This window comes from Mirounga angustirostris, unplaced genomic scaffold, assembly GCF_029215605.1.
Source record: "Mirounga angustirostris isolate CCGP_5_RB_7025 unplaced genomic scaffold, mMirAng1.0.hap1 SCAF_6, whole genome shotgun sequence".
Taxonomy (NCBI): Eukaryota; Metazoa; Chordata; class Mammalia; order Carnivora; family Phocidae; genus Mirounga; species Mirounga angustirostris.
The window spans coordinates 88718757-88736821 of record NW_026991714.1 but is presented as its reverse complement, the minus strand read 5'-3'; the positions used below and the strand labels follow the sequence as shown (position 1 = coordinate 88736821).

At 38.2% G+C, this 18065-nt stretch overlaps 1 protein-coding gene across 2 annotated transcripts; it reads right to left on the bottom strand.

The window, feature by feature from the left end:
• Positions 1 to 378: 378 nt before the first annotated feature.
• On the bottom strand, positions 379 to 17402 carry TFAM (transcription factor A, mitochondrial). 2 transcript variants are annotated; one of them, XM_045877877.3, is made up of 7 exons: positions 17140 to 17398; positions 16100 to 16218; positions 14347 to 14417; positions 13786 to 13935; positions 10106 to 10201; positions 4041 to 4097; positions 379 to 3546 (listed from the first exon to the last, which is right to left on the bottom strand). In XM_045877877.3, the coding sequence occupies exons 1-7, from the start codon at positions 17238 to 17240 to the stop codon at positions 3400 to 3402; spliced, it is 741 nt and encodes a 246-aa protein (XP_045733833.1). In that variant the 5' UTR covers positions 17241 to 17398; the 3' UTR covers positions 379 to 3399. The 2 variants fall into 2 exon arrangements, with proteins under 2 accessions (XP_045733833.1, XP_045733834.1); XM_045877878.3 differs by lacking the exons at positions 379 to 3546; positions 4041 to 4097 and adding an exon at positions 6037 to 6159 and having other exon boundaries at positions 17140 to 17402.
• Positions 17403 to 18065: the final 663 nt, after the last annotated feature.

The window sequence follows — 18065 nt, the reverse complement described above, 5'->3', positions numbered from 1 at the left end:
AATTATGCTTTGTTTTTCAAATTCAAAGTAATAAATGTTCATTTTATTCTTTCCAAAGACTCAATTTAAAAAATATTTTTAAAATATTTGGCATATTACTGCTTTAAAATTTTAAAACACAGTCTGTGCTTAATAACAGTTTCAAATTTGTAAGAGGTTGCTGCTATGTAGAGGAGGGAAAGTGGTTGGGGACAGGAAAGAAAGGATGAGAATATTCTTAAAGTGAATGTTGTTAAAATTAAGAGAAATAATGGATATCATCATCAGTTAACTATATAAAAACTTCCTGCTGTTTTAGCACAACCTGGTGATGACTGTTTTAGGTACAGCAAATGTCAGAAAAAAATCAATAAAATTTTCTAGTTATTTTAAAACCACTTCGAGTAATATCCTTTTAATTCACAAATTTAAATATACACATTCAGAGCAACTATAAAAACATATACCTTATTTTTAAAATGGCATTTCCAAAAAAGGAGTTAGCCAAATACAATAGCAAAATTACATGATTACAGTAGGCTGAATGTGCAAGACATCCTTTAAGTAAATATCAGAAAGTAAAATAATCACACAGCCCTCTATTCTGTCATCAAATTATTTCAAAAACCCTAATATTGGTACTCCTATGAACAAAAGTACAGAAATCTCTTTATGACAAATGGCTTAGAACAGCGTAACACTGTTTCATTTCTTCAGCATCTTCCCCTCTAGCACTCTTTTGTACTTCCTACAGCAATTACTTTGTTGGGGCAACTTAAGAAACATCTAAAAAGCAAGGCTTTAAGTGAGTGGTCACTGGTTACTGATAAAAGTTCTTGTTCTATATAACAGAAACTTTGAGTATATTGTTAATCAAGATGGCATTTGGTATATGGCATGCCCATCTTCAGCATGTACTGGTTTATTAAGAAAGGTGTGGAATCAGATTATTTTAATATATAAAGTATTAACAGTAACATTCTCTTACAAACAAAGCAAACTCAATACAATTTGATATTATAATCTAGTTCTGCTCTAGCTCTTTCCACTGTTTCATACTTCTTTTTCCTATATGAGGGTGTAAATACTTGAGAACTTACCAGATACTGAGCCTCCCGATATATGTAGGAAGATCTGATTTGAATGTGTTGATTATAAAATAGCATCCATAGGTAAAATGCTAAAAGAGTGCAGAAGGTAATTGCAAAGATGTGTTTTGTATCTTTGTCAGGTGTTTACAAAATTCATTTCTATCTCACCCATTCTACAATACTCACTACCAACATTGACGCCTATGTGCTCCCTGGGCTCATCTGAAGCACAGGACACAGTAAATTATTTGACTAATGACTTTCACCGTTCTCCTAAAGATGGTATATAATCAGTACCATTCTAGATGCCACAGGGAGTGAGGGCTTAATTCTGGAAACCGAAATAAGAAAGACTGATAGACAACAGTGCACCTCCTCTTCTTCCCCAAAACACTCTAGCCTCAGAACCATGGTGTATCTATTTTTTTTTTGCATGGTGTATCTATTTAACTAATGGCAGACTGTCCTGTATTCATAACCACAGGGGAAAGTTGTTTGAAAACACCCAACTTTATACATTTAAATCTTATTCTTCCTCTTCAGTCCCTACCTTTGTCAAGCTCAGTATACATAAGTCACCTTTTTGTGACTTTTGACTTATTTTCTATCCAGAAACAACAAAAATCTTCAAAGCTTTTCTGGAGATTTAGAAACTACCATTTCTCAATATTTAGCATAATATAAAGCCCATATAAATTTTGAGTTATCCTGTTCCTGAACTGATGATGAGAGAGATGAATGATTTTGATCAAAAAAGTGGTATGGATTTTGAAAACCTTTGCTTGACTCTCCTAAGAGGATAAACAAATGCTAAAAGTTGGTAAGGTTTTGGTGGTATGTGCTAGCCGGAAAGTTCTTGAAGTTCATTTTACTAAGGCAAATACTTCAAAAGAATCTCATTCCATACTATACAGACCTTTTTTTATTATACTGCAACATAATTTGAAACTAAAGATAATTTTCCTTGCTAACACTGTGGAGCAAGTTTGCTTAGCTTTTTCAGTGGTCTGACTTCTTTTCTCTTAAGGTAATGGTGACAAAGATTCTAAAACAAGAACCTCTGAAAGAGTTTTAAAGAACTACCCCAAGACATTTATACACTGGAACACTAGTCAAACTACTCTGTACTATAGACCATAGGCTCACAAACTCTTTGTAAGGGGTTGGATAGGAAATATTTTAGGCTTTGCAGGATACAGTCTCTGAAACTACTACTCAACTGTCACCGTTGCACAAAAGCAACCATAAACCATGAGTAAAAGTATAACCATGTTCCAATAAAACTTTATTTATGGACACATAATCTCATATTAATTTTCATGTGTCTTGAAATTTTCTTTCTAATGACTTAAAATTGTAAACTCAATTCTTAGCCCACACGCCATGAAAAGCAGGCATTGGGCTCGATTTGGCTCACAGGCCAGAGCTGGGTGTGCCTTATACATGGGCTTATATATGTTATACAAAACGTTTAAATTCCAAGCCTAAGACTTTGGAGACTTGTTTTTAGATCTCTCATTTTAAAATTTATACCAGACAAATTATCTACTCTGGATAAATATACTCACATGAGAAAGAGAAAATAATTCAGAATACATATCCCTATTTAAAAAACAAAATCTGCAAAATGAATGTTTCACCTTAAAACATATAATTAGGAAACACTTAAAATTTTTATTCTATGCAGTATAAAACAATATGCATAGATTTGGTACATAATTTCTTGGTTTTTACTGTGGGGAAAAAGGCAAGTAAAAGGTTTATAAATCTCTCCATCCCTTTTATAAAAACTGCAACTGAAATCAGCAATTCCTTGCATGTACAACCATCAACTCTGAATATATGAATTATACCTAGGGATTGGAATTTACCTAGATGAGTTATGGGTGCTCTTCTAAAATGTACAATTATATCATAGAACACTATGACTTGTACAATTTGGGACAGTTTTGAATATGAAACTCCTGCCTCCATATATATATATATAAGGAAACAATACTCTTTGCAGTCATCAAGTATAAAAAAACTTCACAGTCTGATTTACCTTTATCAAAGGTAAAATGATTCACTGCTGCATTTCATGGATTATTTTGATCCTCAGTAGTTCCTTAACAAAATAAATTTCACATGAACTTTTTATCTGGGTTTCCCAAAGCAAGATACTAATACAAAATGTATTGAACTGGCAGAAGTCCATGGGCTAAAGAAAAAGGAATTAAATATAAAATGTTCACCAACTTTATCCTTTCTAATTTTCAATAGCTTCAGGTATTGACACCTAATTGGTTTCTTGTGTCTATCCATTATGAACATAACTCAATCTTCTATTTTAATACTCCTCAGTGTCATCTTTTCCTTGGTGCTTTACTGTGCGACGTATAAGATCATTTCGTCCAACTTCCATCATTTGTTCTTCCCAGGATTTCATTTCATTATAATAACGAATTTTATCATCATTAGCAAGTTGAATATATACCTGAGAAAAAGTGTAACTGTTAAAATGATTTCTTTAGAAGAGTCCTTTACAATTAATTTCTAGAATGCTCCATATACTCTAGAAATCACCTTACTGTTCTACATGCATAAAGGGGGACTGAAGAAGGAATGTTTTTTGAGATAAAAGATGAGAAAAGAGGCAGAGATAAAGATTTTTGTAAGAATTAATAAAGCTGGTACAATTTTAGGGCTTGGGATGTGGGAGAGGAGCAGAGGTAAGGCGTAACTGTCACTGGATAGAGTGAGTACTCTAAGTTATGAGTAACATTGTTTTAAAATACCAATTTTATTTGCAATTAAAAACTACCAAAAGAAAAAAGCCACACCGTTTCTAAGGATATAAAAATAATTTTAAAATATTTTAAAGTGTTATTAGTGATATAAAATTGTTTTCACATGAATCAAGCCTTGCCCTAATATATTCTCTCACAGCTATTCTAACTAGATACTGGAAACTAAAACCATACTACTTACCTGTTTTTGAGAACTAGAGAGATTTTTCCAGTTTTCATTTATAGTCTTCAGCTTTACCTGTAAAACACATATGTTTAAGTAGTAGATACAGAGACTTCAGTGGTTAAAGATCTTTTTTTTATTATTCATTCGAACAATAAAATCTCAGATGTCAAGAATCACAGGCAGTCTTATCAATTCCTACCTTTCTTTCTAAATAAAAACTATTAAACTGTTGAAACATACAAAAAATGAATAGGATGAAGATATTTACCTTTTTATTGAGATATAATCAACATGTAACATTTTATTAGTTTCAGGTGTAAACTTCGATTCATTATTTGTATATACTGTGAAATGATCACCACCGTAAGTCTAGTTAACATCTGTTACAATAACACTGTTACAAAAATTTTGTTTGTGATGAGAACTTTTAAGATCTATTCCAGGCAACTTTAAAATATTAAGTATAGTCACTATGTTGTACATTATATCCTCAAGACTTATTTATTTAAAATTAGAAATTTAGGGCGCCTGGGTGGCTCAGATGGTTAGGCTTCTGCCTTCGGCTCAGGTCACGATCCCAGGGTTCTGGGATCGAGTCCCACATCGGACTCCCTGCTCGGCGGGGAGCCTGCTTCTCCCTCTGCCTCTCTCTCTCTCTCTGTCTCTCATGAATAAATAAATAAAATCTTTAAAAAAATAAAAAATAAATAAAATTAGAAGTTTATACCCTTTGACCATTCTCACCCATTTTGGGCCACAACCCTAACCTCTGGCAACTACCAATCCATTCTCTATAACTATGAACTCGGTTGTTTTCAAGATTCCACTTATAAGAGAGATCATCCAGTATTTGTCTATTTCACTTAGCCTGCTCTCAAGTGCCATCCGTGCTGTTGTAAATAGCAAGATTTCATTCTTTTTGATGGCTGAATATTCCATTGATAAATAAACCACAGTTTCTTTATGCATTCATCCATTGATAGACAGCTGGATTGCTTCCACGTCTTGATTATTGTAAATAATGCCCAATGAACACGGGGGTATGCAGGTATCTTTTCAAGACAGTGTTTTTGGTTCCTCTAGATAAATACCCAGAAGTAGAATAGCTGGATCATATGGTAATTTTATTAATTTTTTGAGGAACCTCCATACCATTTTCTATAGTGAGCTGCAATTTACATTCCCATCAACACATGCACAAGGGTTCCCTTTTCTCGGCATCCTTGCCAACACTCATGATTTTCTCATCTTTTTGATAACAGCCATTCTTTTTGATAATAGCCATCTTTTGATAGTATCATTCTGAGGTGATATCTCATTGTGGTTTTGATTTGTATTTCCCTGATCATTACGGATGCTGAACACCTTTTTATGTTAAGCTAACACCTGTTAGCCATCTGTATGTCTTCTTTGGAAAAATGTTTATTCAGATCCTCTCATTTTTTTTAAAGATTTTATTTATTTATTTGTCAGAGAGAGAGAGAGCATGCAAGCAGAGGCAGGGGCAGGCAGAAGGAGAAGCAGGCTCCTCTCTGAGCAAGAAGCCCAATGCGGGATTCGATCCCAGGACCCTGTGATATGACCTAAGCCAAAGCCAGACACTTAACCGACGGAGCCACCCAGGCACCCCCTCCCCACTTTTTAATCAGATTGTTTTTTTTTTACTATTGGGTTGTACACGTCCTTTACATATTTTAGATATTAACACATATATGATTTTCAAATATTTTTCTCTCATTCAGTAAGGCTGCCTTTTCACTGTTAATGGTTTCCTTTGCTATGCAGATGTATCCTTTTTGACTCAGCAATATTAATATCCAAGTATAAATCTATATTCCTATGATAGACTAACTTCTAAGATTGTTTTTATTTCTTCCCTGTATCTTAATGTTTTATTCTAAAATCTGTGCCAAAGTGTTTAGGTGTAGTCGTAGGAACAAAACAACACTAGTCCTTAATTCTACTTAGCTGAACTTAATTATATGACTTGGAAAAAGTCATTATTATTTACCTTAGGCTTGGTTCTTCATTTATAAAATTAAAAGGATTCAGGGAACCCATGGCTGGAGGAAAGGCAGAGAGGAGAGTCAGCACACCTCATAGAGCTTGTGCTGTTGCTTCCAGAAAGCAGAGACTGAAGGAATAAATGGGTGGGCGGAGAATGAGGGGCAGAGGGAGACAGACAGGGATAGGAGAAGGCAAGTGTGAAGGAGACAGGCAAATGGTCTGAAAAGTATCTGTTTAAAGCTAAGAGGAAGTCATCAGTGATTTTAAGGAGAAGCAGAATAAGAATAATGAACTTTACTGTTCTGAACTCTTAAATTTTTTCATATCAACAAAAATGGAGGTACCCGATAGTATCTAGGGCTACATAACCATTACGTTTTGAACATTTTAAAACTTACCTTTATAAACACATCTAATATATTCAGGGACAGTTACTAAATAACTGCTCTCTTAGCTTTGGAAGGAATTGCTGTAATGCTCTCAATTCTTTAAGTTTTTTGCTTTATTTAATCCATAAAGTTTTGTATTCACTGAGTTCAACAATAATTTATGAAGTTGCACACCTAAATAATCTGAGCTTTCACCTAAATAAAATAATTCATTAAAAAAAATTAAAGAGATGGAAAGGTATTTACTTTTGCTCCCTCCTAAAACCCATTAAACAAAGCCCTTCCACCAGGTGAGAGGAACAGTGAGAGGATGCCAGCTATGAACCAAGAGGGACCTCACCAATAGGCAACCATGATGATGTCTTGATCTTGGACTTCCCAGCCTCCAGACTGTAAGCAATAAATTTCTATTGTTTATTTTTTTTTAAAAAGTAAATGAATAAACAACATTTTTTTTATGGCATAAGCCCACATGGAAAAGACAACAGGAGAGGGCACTACCGACACAAAATTTTAGAAGCTGAAAAGCAGGTGGAGAAATGGTGACTTACCTAACCAACAAGGCAAATTCCCAAGCTGGCATTGGGGAAAGCCAAAAAACCACACCAGTTTACAATGCAGAATTCCCAAGTAGCTCAGGAATTGGCAGCATCAGATAGGTAGAAAACAGCGGTGAAAGTTGGGCTTAAAACAGGAGACTGACCGAAATTCTCTTGAAAAGGAGATTAAATCTCCACCATGGGCAGATTCTAGGATTTATCCTCTCAAAAGGGTAAAACAGAGCTACTCTGTGGATACCAGGTACAGTTGGGGCCAGTGGCAATTAAGTAAAAATGTATATAGTCTCCAGAAAGAAAGGCAAAAAAGGCTAAGAGAAAATAATACAGAAAAGAAAATGAGAGGACCAGCTCAGAAGACTCTCTCTCTTAGAGAGAACAGAGGAAAAAAAGAGGGGAAGGGAAGAAAAATGAAAGCAGATCACATTCAAAGGACTAATAATCAAAATGGCTTTATACTTCTCAAAATGAATAACAAGAAGCTACAAGGGGCACCTGGGTGGCTCAGTTGGTTAAGCAGCTGCCCTTGGCTCAGGTCATGATCCTGGAGTCCCGGGATCGAGTCCCGCATCGGGCTCCCTGCTCAGCAGGGAGTCTGCTTCTCCCTCTGACCCACACCCCTCTCATGCTCTCTCTTTCTCTCTCTCTCAAATAAAATCTTAAAAAAAATAAAATTACAAGAAGCTACAAGAGAAAGAAGCAATATTTTTAAACTTTTGAAAGAACATGATTCCTACCCTAGAATTCTATGCCTAAATCATCAAACAAATGTAATGATAGAAATATTTTCAGACATGCATAAACTCAAAAAATTGATCTTCCATGTACTCTCACTGGGGAGATGCTATAAACCAAGAAAGACAACAGAAGAAGCAAAAGCACCACAAGGATGAATGTCAACTGTGCACTAAGCATAAAAGGCCACAACCAAATTGGAACAAATCAGAGGCACCAGACTAAAACTGACAGAATAGCTAATGCATCTAAATGCACTGAAAGCTGGTGAATATATTTAAGAGTTTAAGGCTAAATTACTGATAGTATATAATAAGCTAAGGAAACAAAAACACAAAACATAATGAACTTCAGTGGAAGTGAGTTTTGTAAGAAAGGAAAAATAATCATAGCAAATGGCACAGCTCAGCTATAACTACATTATCATAGTAACATACTCGATATTGAACTAACCAAAATTATGATAACTACACTGGGAGGCAGGTGAGTGGAAACATGTTGAACAGTGGGATGAGAAAGTGTTAAATGTTAGTCTTAAATAGTGGGAGGTAATGCCTAAAATATAGATAATGCTTAAAATTGAAATAAATCAAGAAGTAACAATATAAGGTATTACTTAGAGATATGGAGGTAAATACCACAAGAATGAGCTAACAGTTGAAGGTATTTGCTTCTGGAGTAAGCAGTATGACAAGGCTGTGAAAACTGGTACCTTTCATAACAAGTCTTATTTTGATTCTTTTAACTATGAGGATGCATAACCAATATTTTTTAAATGATTAAAAATGACAGTTGCATTAATTTTAATTTCCCGGGATAGAGTCCCTCAGCCATTAAGCTTTCTAGGTGATTCCAAGGTAGTCTGAGTTGAGAACCACTGATTTAGGAGGATTCTCTAGCATATAACTTTCTTATACTGATAAAACTAAATCCAAAGTAAGTTAGTGACTGAGTAAATTCCAACTAAAAAAATAAATAGGCATGCATTTTAGTAATGTAAAGACACAGAAACTGAATTTTTAAATCCCAAGGAGTGGGGCGCCTGATGTCTCAGTCAGTTAAGCATCTGGCTCTTGATTTTTTTTTTTTTTTAAAGATTTTATTTAATTTTTTGACAGAGAGAGAGAGATAGCGAGAGCAGGAACACAAGAAGGGGGAGTGGCAGAGCGAGAAGCAGGCTTCCTGCCGAGCAGGGAGCCCGATGTGGGACTCGATCCCAGGACCCTGGGATCATGACCTGAGCCGAAGGCAGACACTTAACAACTGAGCCACCCAGGCGCCCTGGCTCTTGATTTTAACTCAGGTCATGATCTCAGGGTCCTGGGATCGAGCTCCGCAGTGGGCTCCCTGCTCGGCGGGGAGTCTGCCTGTCTCCCTCTCCCTCCGTCCCTCTCCTTGGCACGCATGCTCTCGCTCTCTCTAAAATAAATAAATAAATCTTTTAAAAAAATAAGATAAAATCCCAAGGAAAAAATCAGTGAAAAGTATACAGCCAGGGAAGACTACGTCACATATACATTATTTAATCATACGTTAAGCAGATTTACGAAATGATCCAAATAACCCAAAATGTGGCAGAGTGGCAAAAACCATCTCAGACTGACAAGAGTTAGGGATCTGAACACATATCATATTATAAAAGGAAAAATATAATTGCCCATTTGGAGCTTCTAAGAAGGAAATAAAGGAAACAATAAGCCACAGCAGGAATGACGAGCTTCTCTTTTTCTTTGACCCATTCATATGATGATATTCATGTGTATAACACATTCCCACAGGCATAACCAAAATTTTATTAGAGGATGTAAGATGAAGCAATAGGTTATACTCAAATCCCAGTACAAAATATTGTAATTCTACTCTCATTCTTTCCCAGTGACTGCAAAACAGTTAAGAACTGCCAGATAAGGGGCGCCTAGATGGCTCAGTTGTTAAGCATCTGCCTTCGGCTCAGGTCACGATCCCAGGGTCCTGGGATCGAGCCCTGCAGTGGGCTCCCTGCTCGGCGGGGAGCCTGCTTCTCCCTCTCCTACTCCCCCTGCTTATGTACCCTCTCTCACTGTGTCTCTGTCAAATAAATAAAATCTTTAAAAAAAAAAAAAAGAATTGCCAGATAAGAAGTCTCCAGAACTTTGACACCCCTATAAATTTGAAAATGTTATTTTTTAAAATAGAAAATAATTGAAAAACATATATTGGCCACTAAGGACTCAATCATATGTGGCAAGAAAAAGGGTTTTCCTTTAAAAGAGACACAAGAAAGAGGACCCTATTTGTATTAATTTACTACTTTTCTTCACCTCCTAACATGTGGCACCCCTATAATTTTGTCTAAATATTTTAAAAATCAAAATAAACAAAAATTTAAAAAACAAATGCTGTTCTGTTTTACCTGTGATGTACCATCCTTAGTTTCCTGGAACCTTTCAGCTATAAAAATGTTATAAGCTGAGCGAGGTCTTTTCGGTTTTCCAAGCATTGTTAACTCCTGAGTAACAAAAATGAAAAAAGTTAGATATAGTTTTAACTTCTGTGAGACTTAACTTTATCTACAGAAACTTTATTCACTACTATGCACTATGGAAAGTTCCTGTAAGTGAATGTTATAATTCTTACACAAAGTGACCATTTGGGGATGAGAATTTTTTTGATAGCACTAAGTTTTGAAAATTATAATAGATTTTATGAGTTATTTTCCATATAAAAACATTTCCTTTACATATGATTTTCATAGTCTCCACAAACTGAATGAGCAAATATGTACAAAATCTTTTTTAAAGGTTAAAACAATCTCAGCTTCATCCTTACAGGACACTACCATCTCCTAGTCACTACATGGCTCCACCACAACTCATGAACACTACACTATCTGTTTAATAATCTCTCATTTCATTTCCTTCTCTGATAAATCTCTCAACTTTTAAACCTCAACGATGTGTTAAATTCAATTCTTTTAATTGGACACCAAAGAGCAGGGGATGCAGGAGATGGAAAATACACATATCCCTTGCTGTTTAAATCAGTTTAGTTTCTGACTTTCAGAGAGTAAGGGATACTGCATTATCCTACTTAGTTTCTGAATTTGGATAGTAGTACTTGTAATTTATAAAAGTATATGGCTTTTGATGGTAATTTGGTTAAAGTCAATAACCCAATTTTTATTCATAAGTAAAAGAAGGACCCCTGTGATTTACTACCTTCTCCCTGAACTTCTCAGTCATAAAACTACCGTAGACTCCAGGCACTTTATAACTATTTCTTTTTTGTTTCTATAGCTACTGCTAGGGATTTCTCTCCCAGGTGCTCTACTTGTAACTTCCTGATCTCCACACTTCTCACCTGATTTCTAACTGGTTGGCACTGGGAATTTTCAATAGAAAGAAAAATTCCAACAGGGAGTGAAAATGGAAGTCTGAGAGAAAAAACCTTCAGGTTTCAAGTTTCTGGTTCTACATGCAAGGAGTTTGGAAGTCCTCACTCCTTCCTAACAGTAAGTATAAAGCTGAACAGACTGAAAAATCAACAACCTTTCTTGGATCCAAAAGAAAGAGGAGGAAACAGGGCGAACTGCTGTCCCCTAGACTGGAGAGACATACAAGTGAATATAGGGAGTCGAGGCAACCCCTGCTGGAACCAGTGCTGGGGTAGGAAAACCTCTATTGTAATAAATGAATTGCTGGATGCTCTGTGTGGACAACTCTTAAGAGTTTAAAAACTACAGGGGGACCCAATCATAGGAGGGTCCTCACAGTTTTATGAGATTTACCTCCAGGAGCTAGACCAGATTTCCACAATAAATACTGGAAAAAATCCCCTCCTGCTTCTGTGAGGGGAAGAGGAAAAGAAACTATTTTGAAATGCCTGAGCACTCAACTATTAACAAGGCCTGCCCTCAGGGTTAACTAGTTAACGAGAACCTAACTGACCTCAGTGAAGGGAAATACCCAACTCCTGCACACTCTAGCCATCCTGTCCCACACCTAAGGGGGAGGCAGTGTGTGCAGGAGTGAACTGAGAAACTCTTGTGAAGTTCACAGACCAGTGGCAAAGGCTCACTAAAAGATCAGGACCTAATCATAGGACTACAGAATGCTTTTCTTGCCCCCACACCTCATCACATTATGAAGGCCTATTTACAGTAGTTCCTTCTACCCAGTACCTCACGTCCGTCTATCAAGAAAAAACTTCCAAGGCATACTAAAAAGCAAAAAAACATAATTTGAAGAGACAAAGCAAGCATCAGAACCAGATGAGAGGGATGTTGAAATTATCAGGCCAAGAATTTAAAACAACTAGATTAATATGCCAAGGACTCCAGACTGCATGCAAGAACAGACTGGCAATAAAAAACACAGAGATGGAAAACCCAAGGATGAACCCCCGCCCCCCCCCCAAAAAAAGTTAGGTATCAAAAATGCTGTAATAGAAACAAAGAATGTCTTTGATGGACTTATTAGACTGGACATGGCTAAAGAAAGAATCTCTAATCTAAAGGACATATTAATAGAATCCTCAAAAATCCAAAAGCAAAGAGAAAACTGAAAAAAAAAAAAAAAAAACTGAACAGACTATCCAAGGCCTATGGGACAACCTACAACAGGTGTAACAAACATATAATGGGAATACGAGGGGTGCCTGGGTGGCTCAGTCAGTTAAGTGTCTGCCTTCGGCTTAGGTTGTGATCTCAGGATCCTGAGATTAAGCCCTGTGTTGGGCTCCCTGCTCAGCTAGAAGTCTGCTTCTACCTCTCCCTCTGCCCCTCATGCTCGTGTGCACGTGCTCTCCCTCTCTCTCTCTTAAATAAACAAAATCTTTTTTAAAAAAATAATGGGAGCACGAGGAGAAAGAGTAAGGAACAAAAGAAACTTATGAAAGGGAAATCCCATATCACTGCCCAATCCTCATTTCTGGTCCTCTCCACTCTTAACAATGGATGGGTGCATTAAAGAGGAAGGGAGAATAAAAGTGGGACAATAAACTTTAGTAATCACACCTCCAAATACTATCCCTAAGTAGACACAGTATTTCTCTTATTTTCTTTTCTGGCTCCCTTTTACTAATTGGATCAGAAGACTAGATGACTATCTAGATTACTGACTTTAAAATGGGTCAGTCCTCAACTCTGGTGCTAGGAGGGCTTGACATTAGGGTCAGGGAGAGAAATGTTGGCATCTCACATCAAAGTCTCAAATCTACTTTTCCAAAGAAATAGTTTTAACTCTGATGACCATTTTCTATAGTATATGTATTGGACCAGCAAGCTGACTACCTCTTACCTAACATTGGTTCTACAGAAAAATGTAGTCTTTCAAGCAATAGAATTTATGTGGATTAATAACCTTAGGCTGGGAACTACAAATTTTGAACCATATGGGATTTTTAATAAGGAAAAATTAAATTTCATCCTATGGGCACTTCCTACTTGACTAGATACAATAAGTCACTTCTTCCCAATGTGTTAATGAATTCAGTCTATCTAGCAACATTCAGAATCAAACTCACCATAACCTATAAAACAATTCAAATCAGGAGGTTATTCTAGACAAGACCCAGAAGCAAAGATTCTTGTTATTCCTGATTTGGCTGTTTCATAACTCTGTTCCTACAGCTTTCATACTAGTCCTAACTACATATCTTAAATACAGATACATATGAAAATAATAACAAGGGTTTCCGAGACAGACTCAATTACAAGTGGTACTAGTGCCAGAAAAGAGCTATCTCGTTATTATTTTTTTTTTTAAAGATTTTATTTATTTGACAGAGAGAGACACAGTGAGAGAGGAAACACAAGCAGAGGGAGTAGGAGAGGGAGAAGCAGGCTTCCCGCGGAGTAGGGAGCCCACTGCATGGCTCGATCCCAGGACCCTGGGATCATGACCTGAGCCGAAGGCAGACACCTAATGACTGAGCCACCCAGGTGCCCCTATCTCGTTATTTCCTAAATGGGGTACTCCTGATGACATTCTACCATTTAGCCACACATATTAATATAAGAAAAACTCCCTATATTCATAGTTATATAAATTTCAGTCCTTTGCCATAGGGAAAGAATATTTCAATAATACTCACTCTTTTTTTTATTAATGCTTTCTTTTTTAAACGTTTTTGCAGGATTTCTTTTTCCAAAGATATGATCTGACTTGGAGTTAACTGTTCGTGAATTCTGCTTATCTCTTCTTTGTATGCCTGCCAGTCTGCCCTGTAAGCATCTTCATATATCTATAAATAAAAAGCCCAAATAAGAAGTCAATAAACTACTGCTGACAAATTAAACATAGCACACCTGCCAGGGAAAGACAACTGCATGACTTCAGATAAAGACAGACTGAACCACCAAGTGGAAAATGTGCTCTGGAATCACATGTATATGGATTAAAAACATATATTTTTCATATACATGCTAACCAAGGTGAGAGTCTACCAATTAGTCTTCAATTTCAGATTGCTGCCAACCCTTCGTCACCACTGCGATACATTCATATTCTAATCGTTTATGTGAATCAGAAGGTATGAAGTTCCTTTATAGATAATGGGTATTAAATATAATTTTTTTGGTACCTTAAAGGACATGACTATTGTTTTTAACTGCAGAATAACTGGTCAGCAATGCTGAAAAACCAATATGCTTACTTTTTTCTCTGAATCAGGAAGTTCCCTCCATAGTTGGGCGATTTTTCTAATTAGTTCTGAATTTTTCGCATCTATAGATTGGAATAAAATGAAAAAAAGTCACAATTTTATGTCTCAGGATTAATTCTAAAGACTTCTAGGAAAGCATAATCCATTAGCTCTAAGTTTTATTACAGATGCCTCTCTACCACACACAACTCAATACAATGATTTAGGTTTTCTTTAATCAACTGATTTAAATTTGATAATTTCATATTTTATTCAACATTGTTAAAATCTGTTATCTAAAAATTAAGAAGTATATCACATACCCCCAAACAGTCCTCAGAAATTATTAGTTTAAGCAGTTGGGTAATCAACTTCTTCAAGCCTTTTACTTCGTATTTCAAACAAAACTTTTTTCCCAGTCTTTCAGGAATTATTAAGTTCATAAAGCCTGACTAAACAATAAAATATAGTCTTGATTCATATAACATCACCTTGTATTTCAATTACAGAAATACTATTTGCAAACAAACTATTCTAAAATCAATTCATTATTCCCCATTTCCTTCCTCATTTTAACTGGAACGACCGGGATGTATGTAAACATTTTAACAAACCACTGAGTTTGAACTACCATATTTTAAAAGATGTGAGTATTTCTGAAACATGTCTCTTAAACCAATTCTTTATAATGTGAGAATTTTCATTACAGCTCATTTGGTTTGCACAAGCGCCCTGTGAAAGGGCTTTTAGAAATCATAAACAAAGTTGACTGTTATTAATTTATTATCTTTACACCACTATAACCCCAAAGGCAGGCCCACAGCCTTTCTAGGGAGTCAACAAACATACTACCTGGAAATCTTTTTCAGGAATTCAACCAATTTCCAGTGAAAAAGCTCTTGAAATTAGCAGTAATTTGTATAGAGATTTAGAATTTATAGAACACATCCACGTAGGTTATTATTTCATTGCAACTTTGTTAACAATTCCCTGAAGTAGGAGCTAAGTAAGAGATAAGATGATTTATCAATGGTGCTCCATGCCAATGGCAACCAAATCCCCTAAATTCAGCTTTTTCGTCCTCTTCCCTGGATGCTTTCCACTCCACATGCAGCTATTTTTAAAATACCTTTCATTAAATGTCAGGAGGATAAAGTCAACGATACTGTAACAGCATTGTATGGTGACTGTTAGTAGCTACACTTGCGGTGAGCACAGCATAATGTAGAGAGTTGTGGAATCACTAGAGTCACTATGTTGTATACCTGAAACTACCATAACACTGCGCGTCAACTATACTTCAATAAAATATATATATATAGTAATAAAAAAGTAAAATGAGGGGCGCCTGGGTGGCTCAGTCGTTAAGCGTCTGCCTTCAGCTCAGGTCATGATCCCAGGGTCCTGGGATCGAGCCCCGCATCCGGCTGCCTGCTCCGCGGGAAGCCTGCTTCTCCCTCTCCCCCTCCCCCTGCTTGTGTTCCCTCTCTCACTGTCTCTCTCTCTCTGTTGAAAAATAAATAAAATCTTAAAAAAAAAAAAAAAGTAAAATGAAAATAACTTTCATTACCTCGTAATTTATTTTTAAGGCATTTCTACTTGGTCAAAAATGTGTCCTACTTCCTATTTTACGGACCACTAAATGTAATGGTTGTGTTTCCGCAGTCAATGGATGCTTTGAAAATGCAAATCAGGTTTGAAGTTTAACTGTTTTAGTGTCCTCTTTATTACTTCAGAAAAGAGTAAATGCTCCAAAACTCCTTACCTGGGTTCTGAGCTTTAAATATGGGTAGCTGTTCTTTAGAAAATCGAACGTATGAAGTCAGAGGCTTCTTTGGATAACTATTCGCGGTGGATGAAAAACATCTCGGTACGTACGCAAAACTACGTATAAAGAAAATAACCAGTATCAAGTATTTAATTGACAATATTCATTAGTATACGAACACAGATCCCAAATGAGATGTCATCAAGACGCTACAGATGACACCGTGTTTGTGACAGTTAAAACCCTTTCCTCGGGCGCCTGGGTGGCTCAGTCGGTTAAGCGACTGCCTTCGGCTCAGGTCATGATCCTGGAGTCACGGGATCGTGTCCCGCATCGGGCTCCCTGCTCGGCAGGGAGCCTGCTTCTCCCTCTGACCCTCCTCCCTCTCATGCTCTCTGTCTCTCATTCTCTCTCAAATAAATAAATAAAATCTTAAAAAAAAAAAAAACCCTTTCCTAACCAGGGTGGGAGGATGGGTTAGCCTGGTGGTGGGTATTAAAGAGGGCACGTTCTGCATGGAGCACTGGGTGTTATGCACAAACAATGAATCATGGAACACTTCATCTAAAACTAATGATGTAATGTATGGGGATTAACATAAGAATAAAAAAAAAAGAAAGAAAGAAAACCCTTTCCTAACCAGAAGGAAGACCTGCAAATCTGAAGTCTCAAAGCTCTATCTATGCCTGCTAGGAAGGGCAAAATGGAGGAAAGCATCTGTACTTCAGCTCCCGGCCCCTGCCTCCTTAACGCCTATACTGATGGCGGGAGGCTCGTGGCGCGACTTCGCAGAGAACTCTGGACGGGTGCTACAAGGTTGGACAGTGCGGCGGGGCGGGAAGGAAGGGGAAAGGTGGAGGGTGGCCGGAAAGACTACTGGCGTAAGGCCTGGTCTCAAAACCACCTAGGCAAAGTCGAGGTCTGAGTCAAAGGGCCATAGTGGCCCGGACCTCGTAGGAAGGACAAAAAGTATACATTGCAATCGCAGAGCGTCCTGGGCCGTGCCACCTCACGAGGTGGCACGCGAGCGGTCCCACCTGAAAGAAGAGCGCAGTCGACTTCCACAGCCCGCGCAGAGGTCCGATCCGGACTTTCCCAGGGCACTCAGCACGCTCCACACGCCCCGGAAAAGCGCCATTGCACCAGCCCACAAAGCAGCGACCGGGCGCCAATCTCGTAGAGCCCTGCGGCACAACAGAACAACTCCAACAACGACTAGAAGAACCCGCTGGCGACCCTCTGCAGTTTACTCTACGCCCGCCACTCGCGAGGCACCATGGGAAATCCGCTAGCATCCGGTTGGTAGTAGGGGGCGGGGCAAGGCAGAATTGACGCAGGCGCCGTAGTGGCTTCCCTGGTGGCCGGGGCTGCAAAGGAGGAGGAGCTCGGGGGCGGAGAAGGGAAACCGCAACCCGGCTCGCCTGCGGAGGGTCCTGGCCTCAAGGGGGCGCAGCTGAGCCGCCTCTGCCCCCGGCCCCCACCCTCCGCAGTCGTTTCCGCCGCGGGGCCAGGAGGTTGATGGAGGCACTGCGGCCGCCTCACGCGGGTAGGGCAGTGCTGGCTGGCGTCCGCCTGTGACGACCGAAAGGGCTAGTACGTAACAGACAGTTTTACAACGAGGACGCGGGATAACTGTGCCGTCCGGGCTGCGGCGAGGCGAGGCTAGCGGGTGCTGCGCGACGAGCGGAGCCGCTCACTTCAAGCCGGAGCCGGAGCTCTAGAGCCCAACGATACTGCTGGGGCGGGGGTGGGGAGTGGGAAGTAGGGAGTGTTTTCAAACCTAAAAATGCAGGTGTCCTGGCCTTGCCGCAGTGCCTGATTAAATATGTCTGTGTGAGGCCCGTGAATCTCTGTTTTCAACAAGTTCCTCACGGTTTAACAAATTCTGATGCCAGTGGTCATGGGACCGCATTTAAAGCAGTACTGATGTAGACCGTCCTCCCGTCCATTGCAACTATCCCAG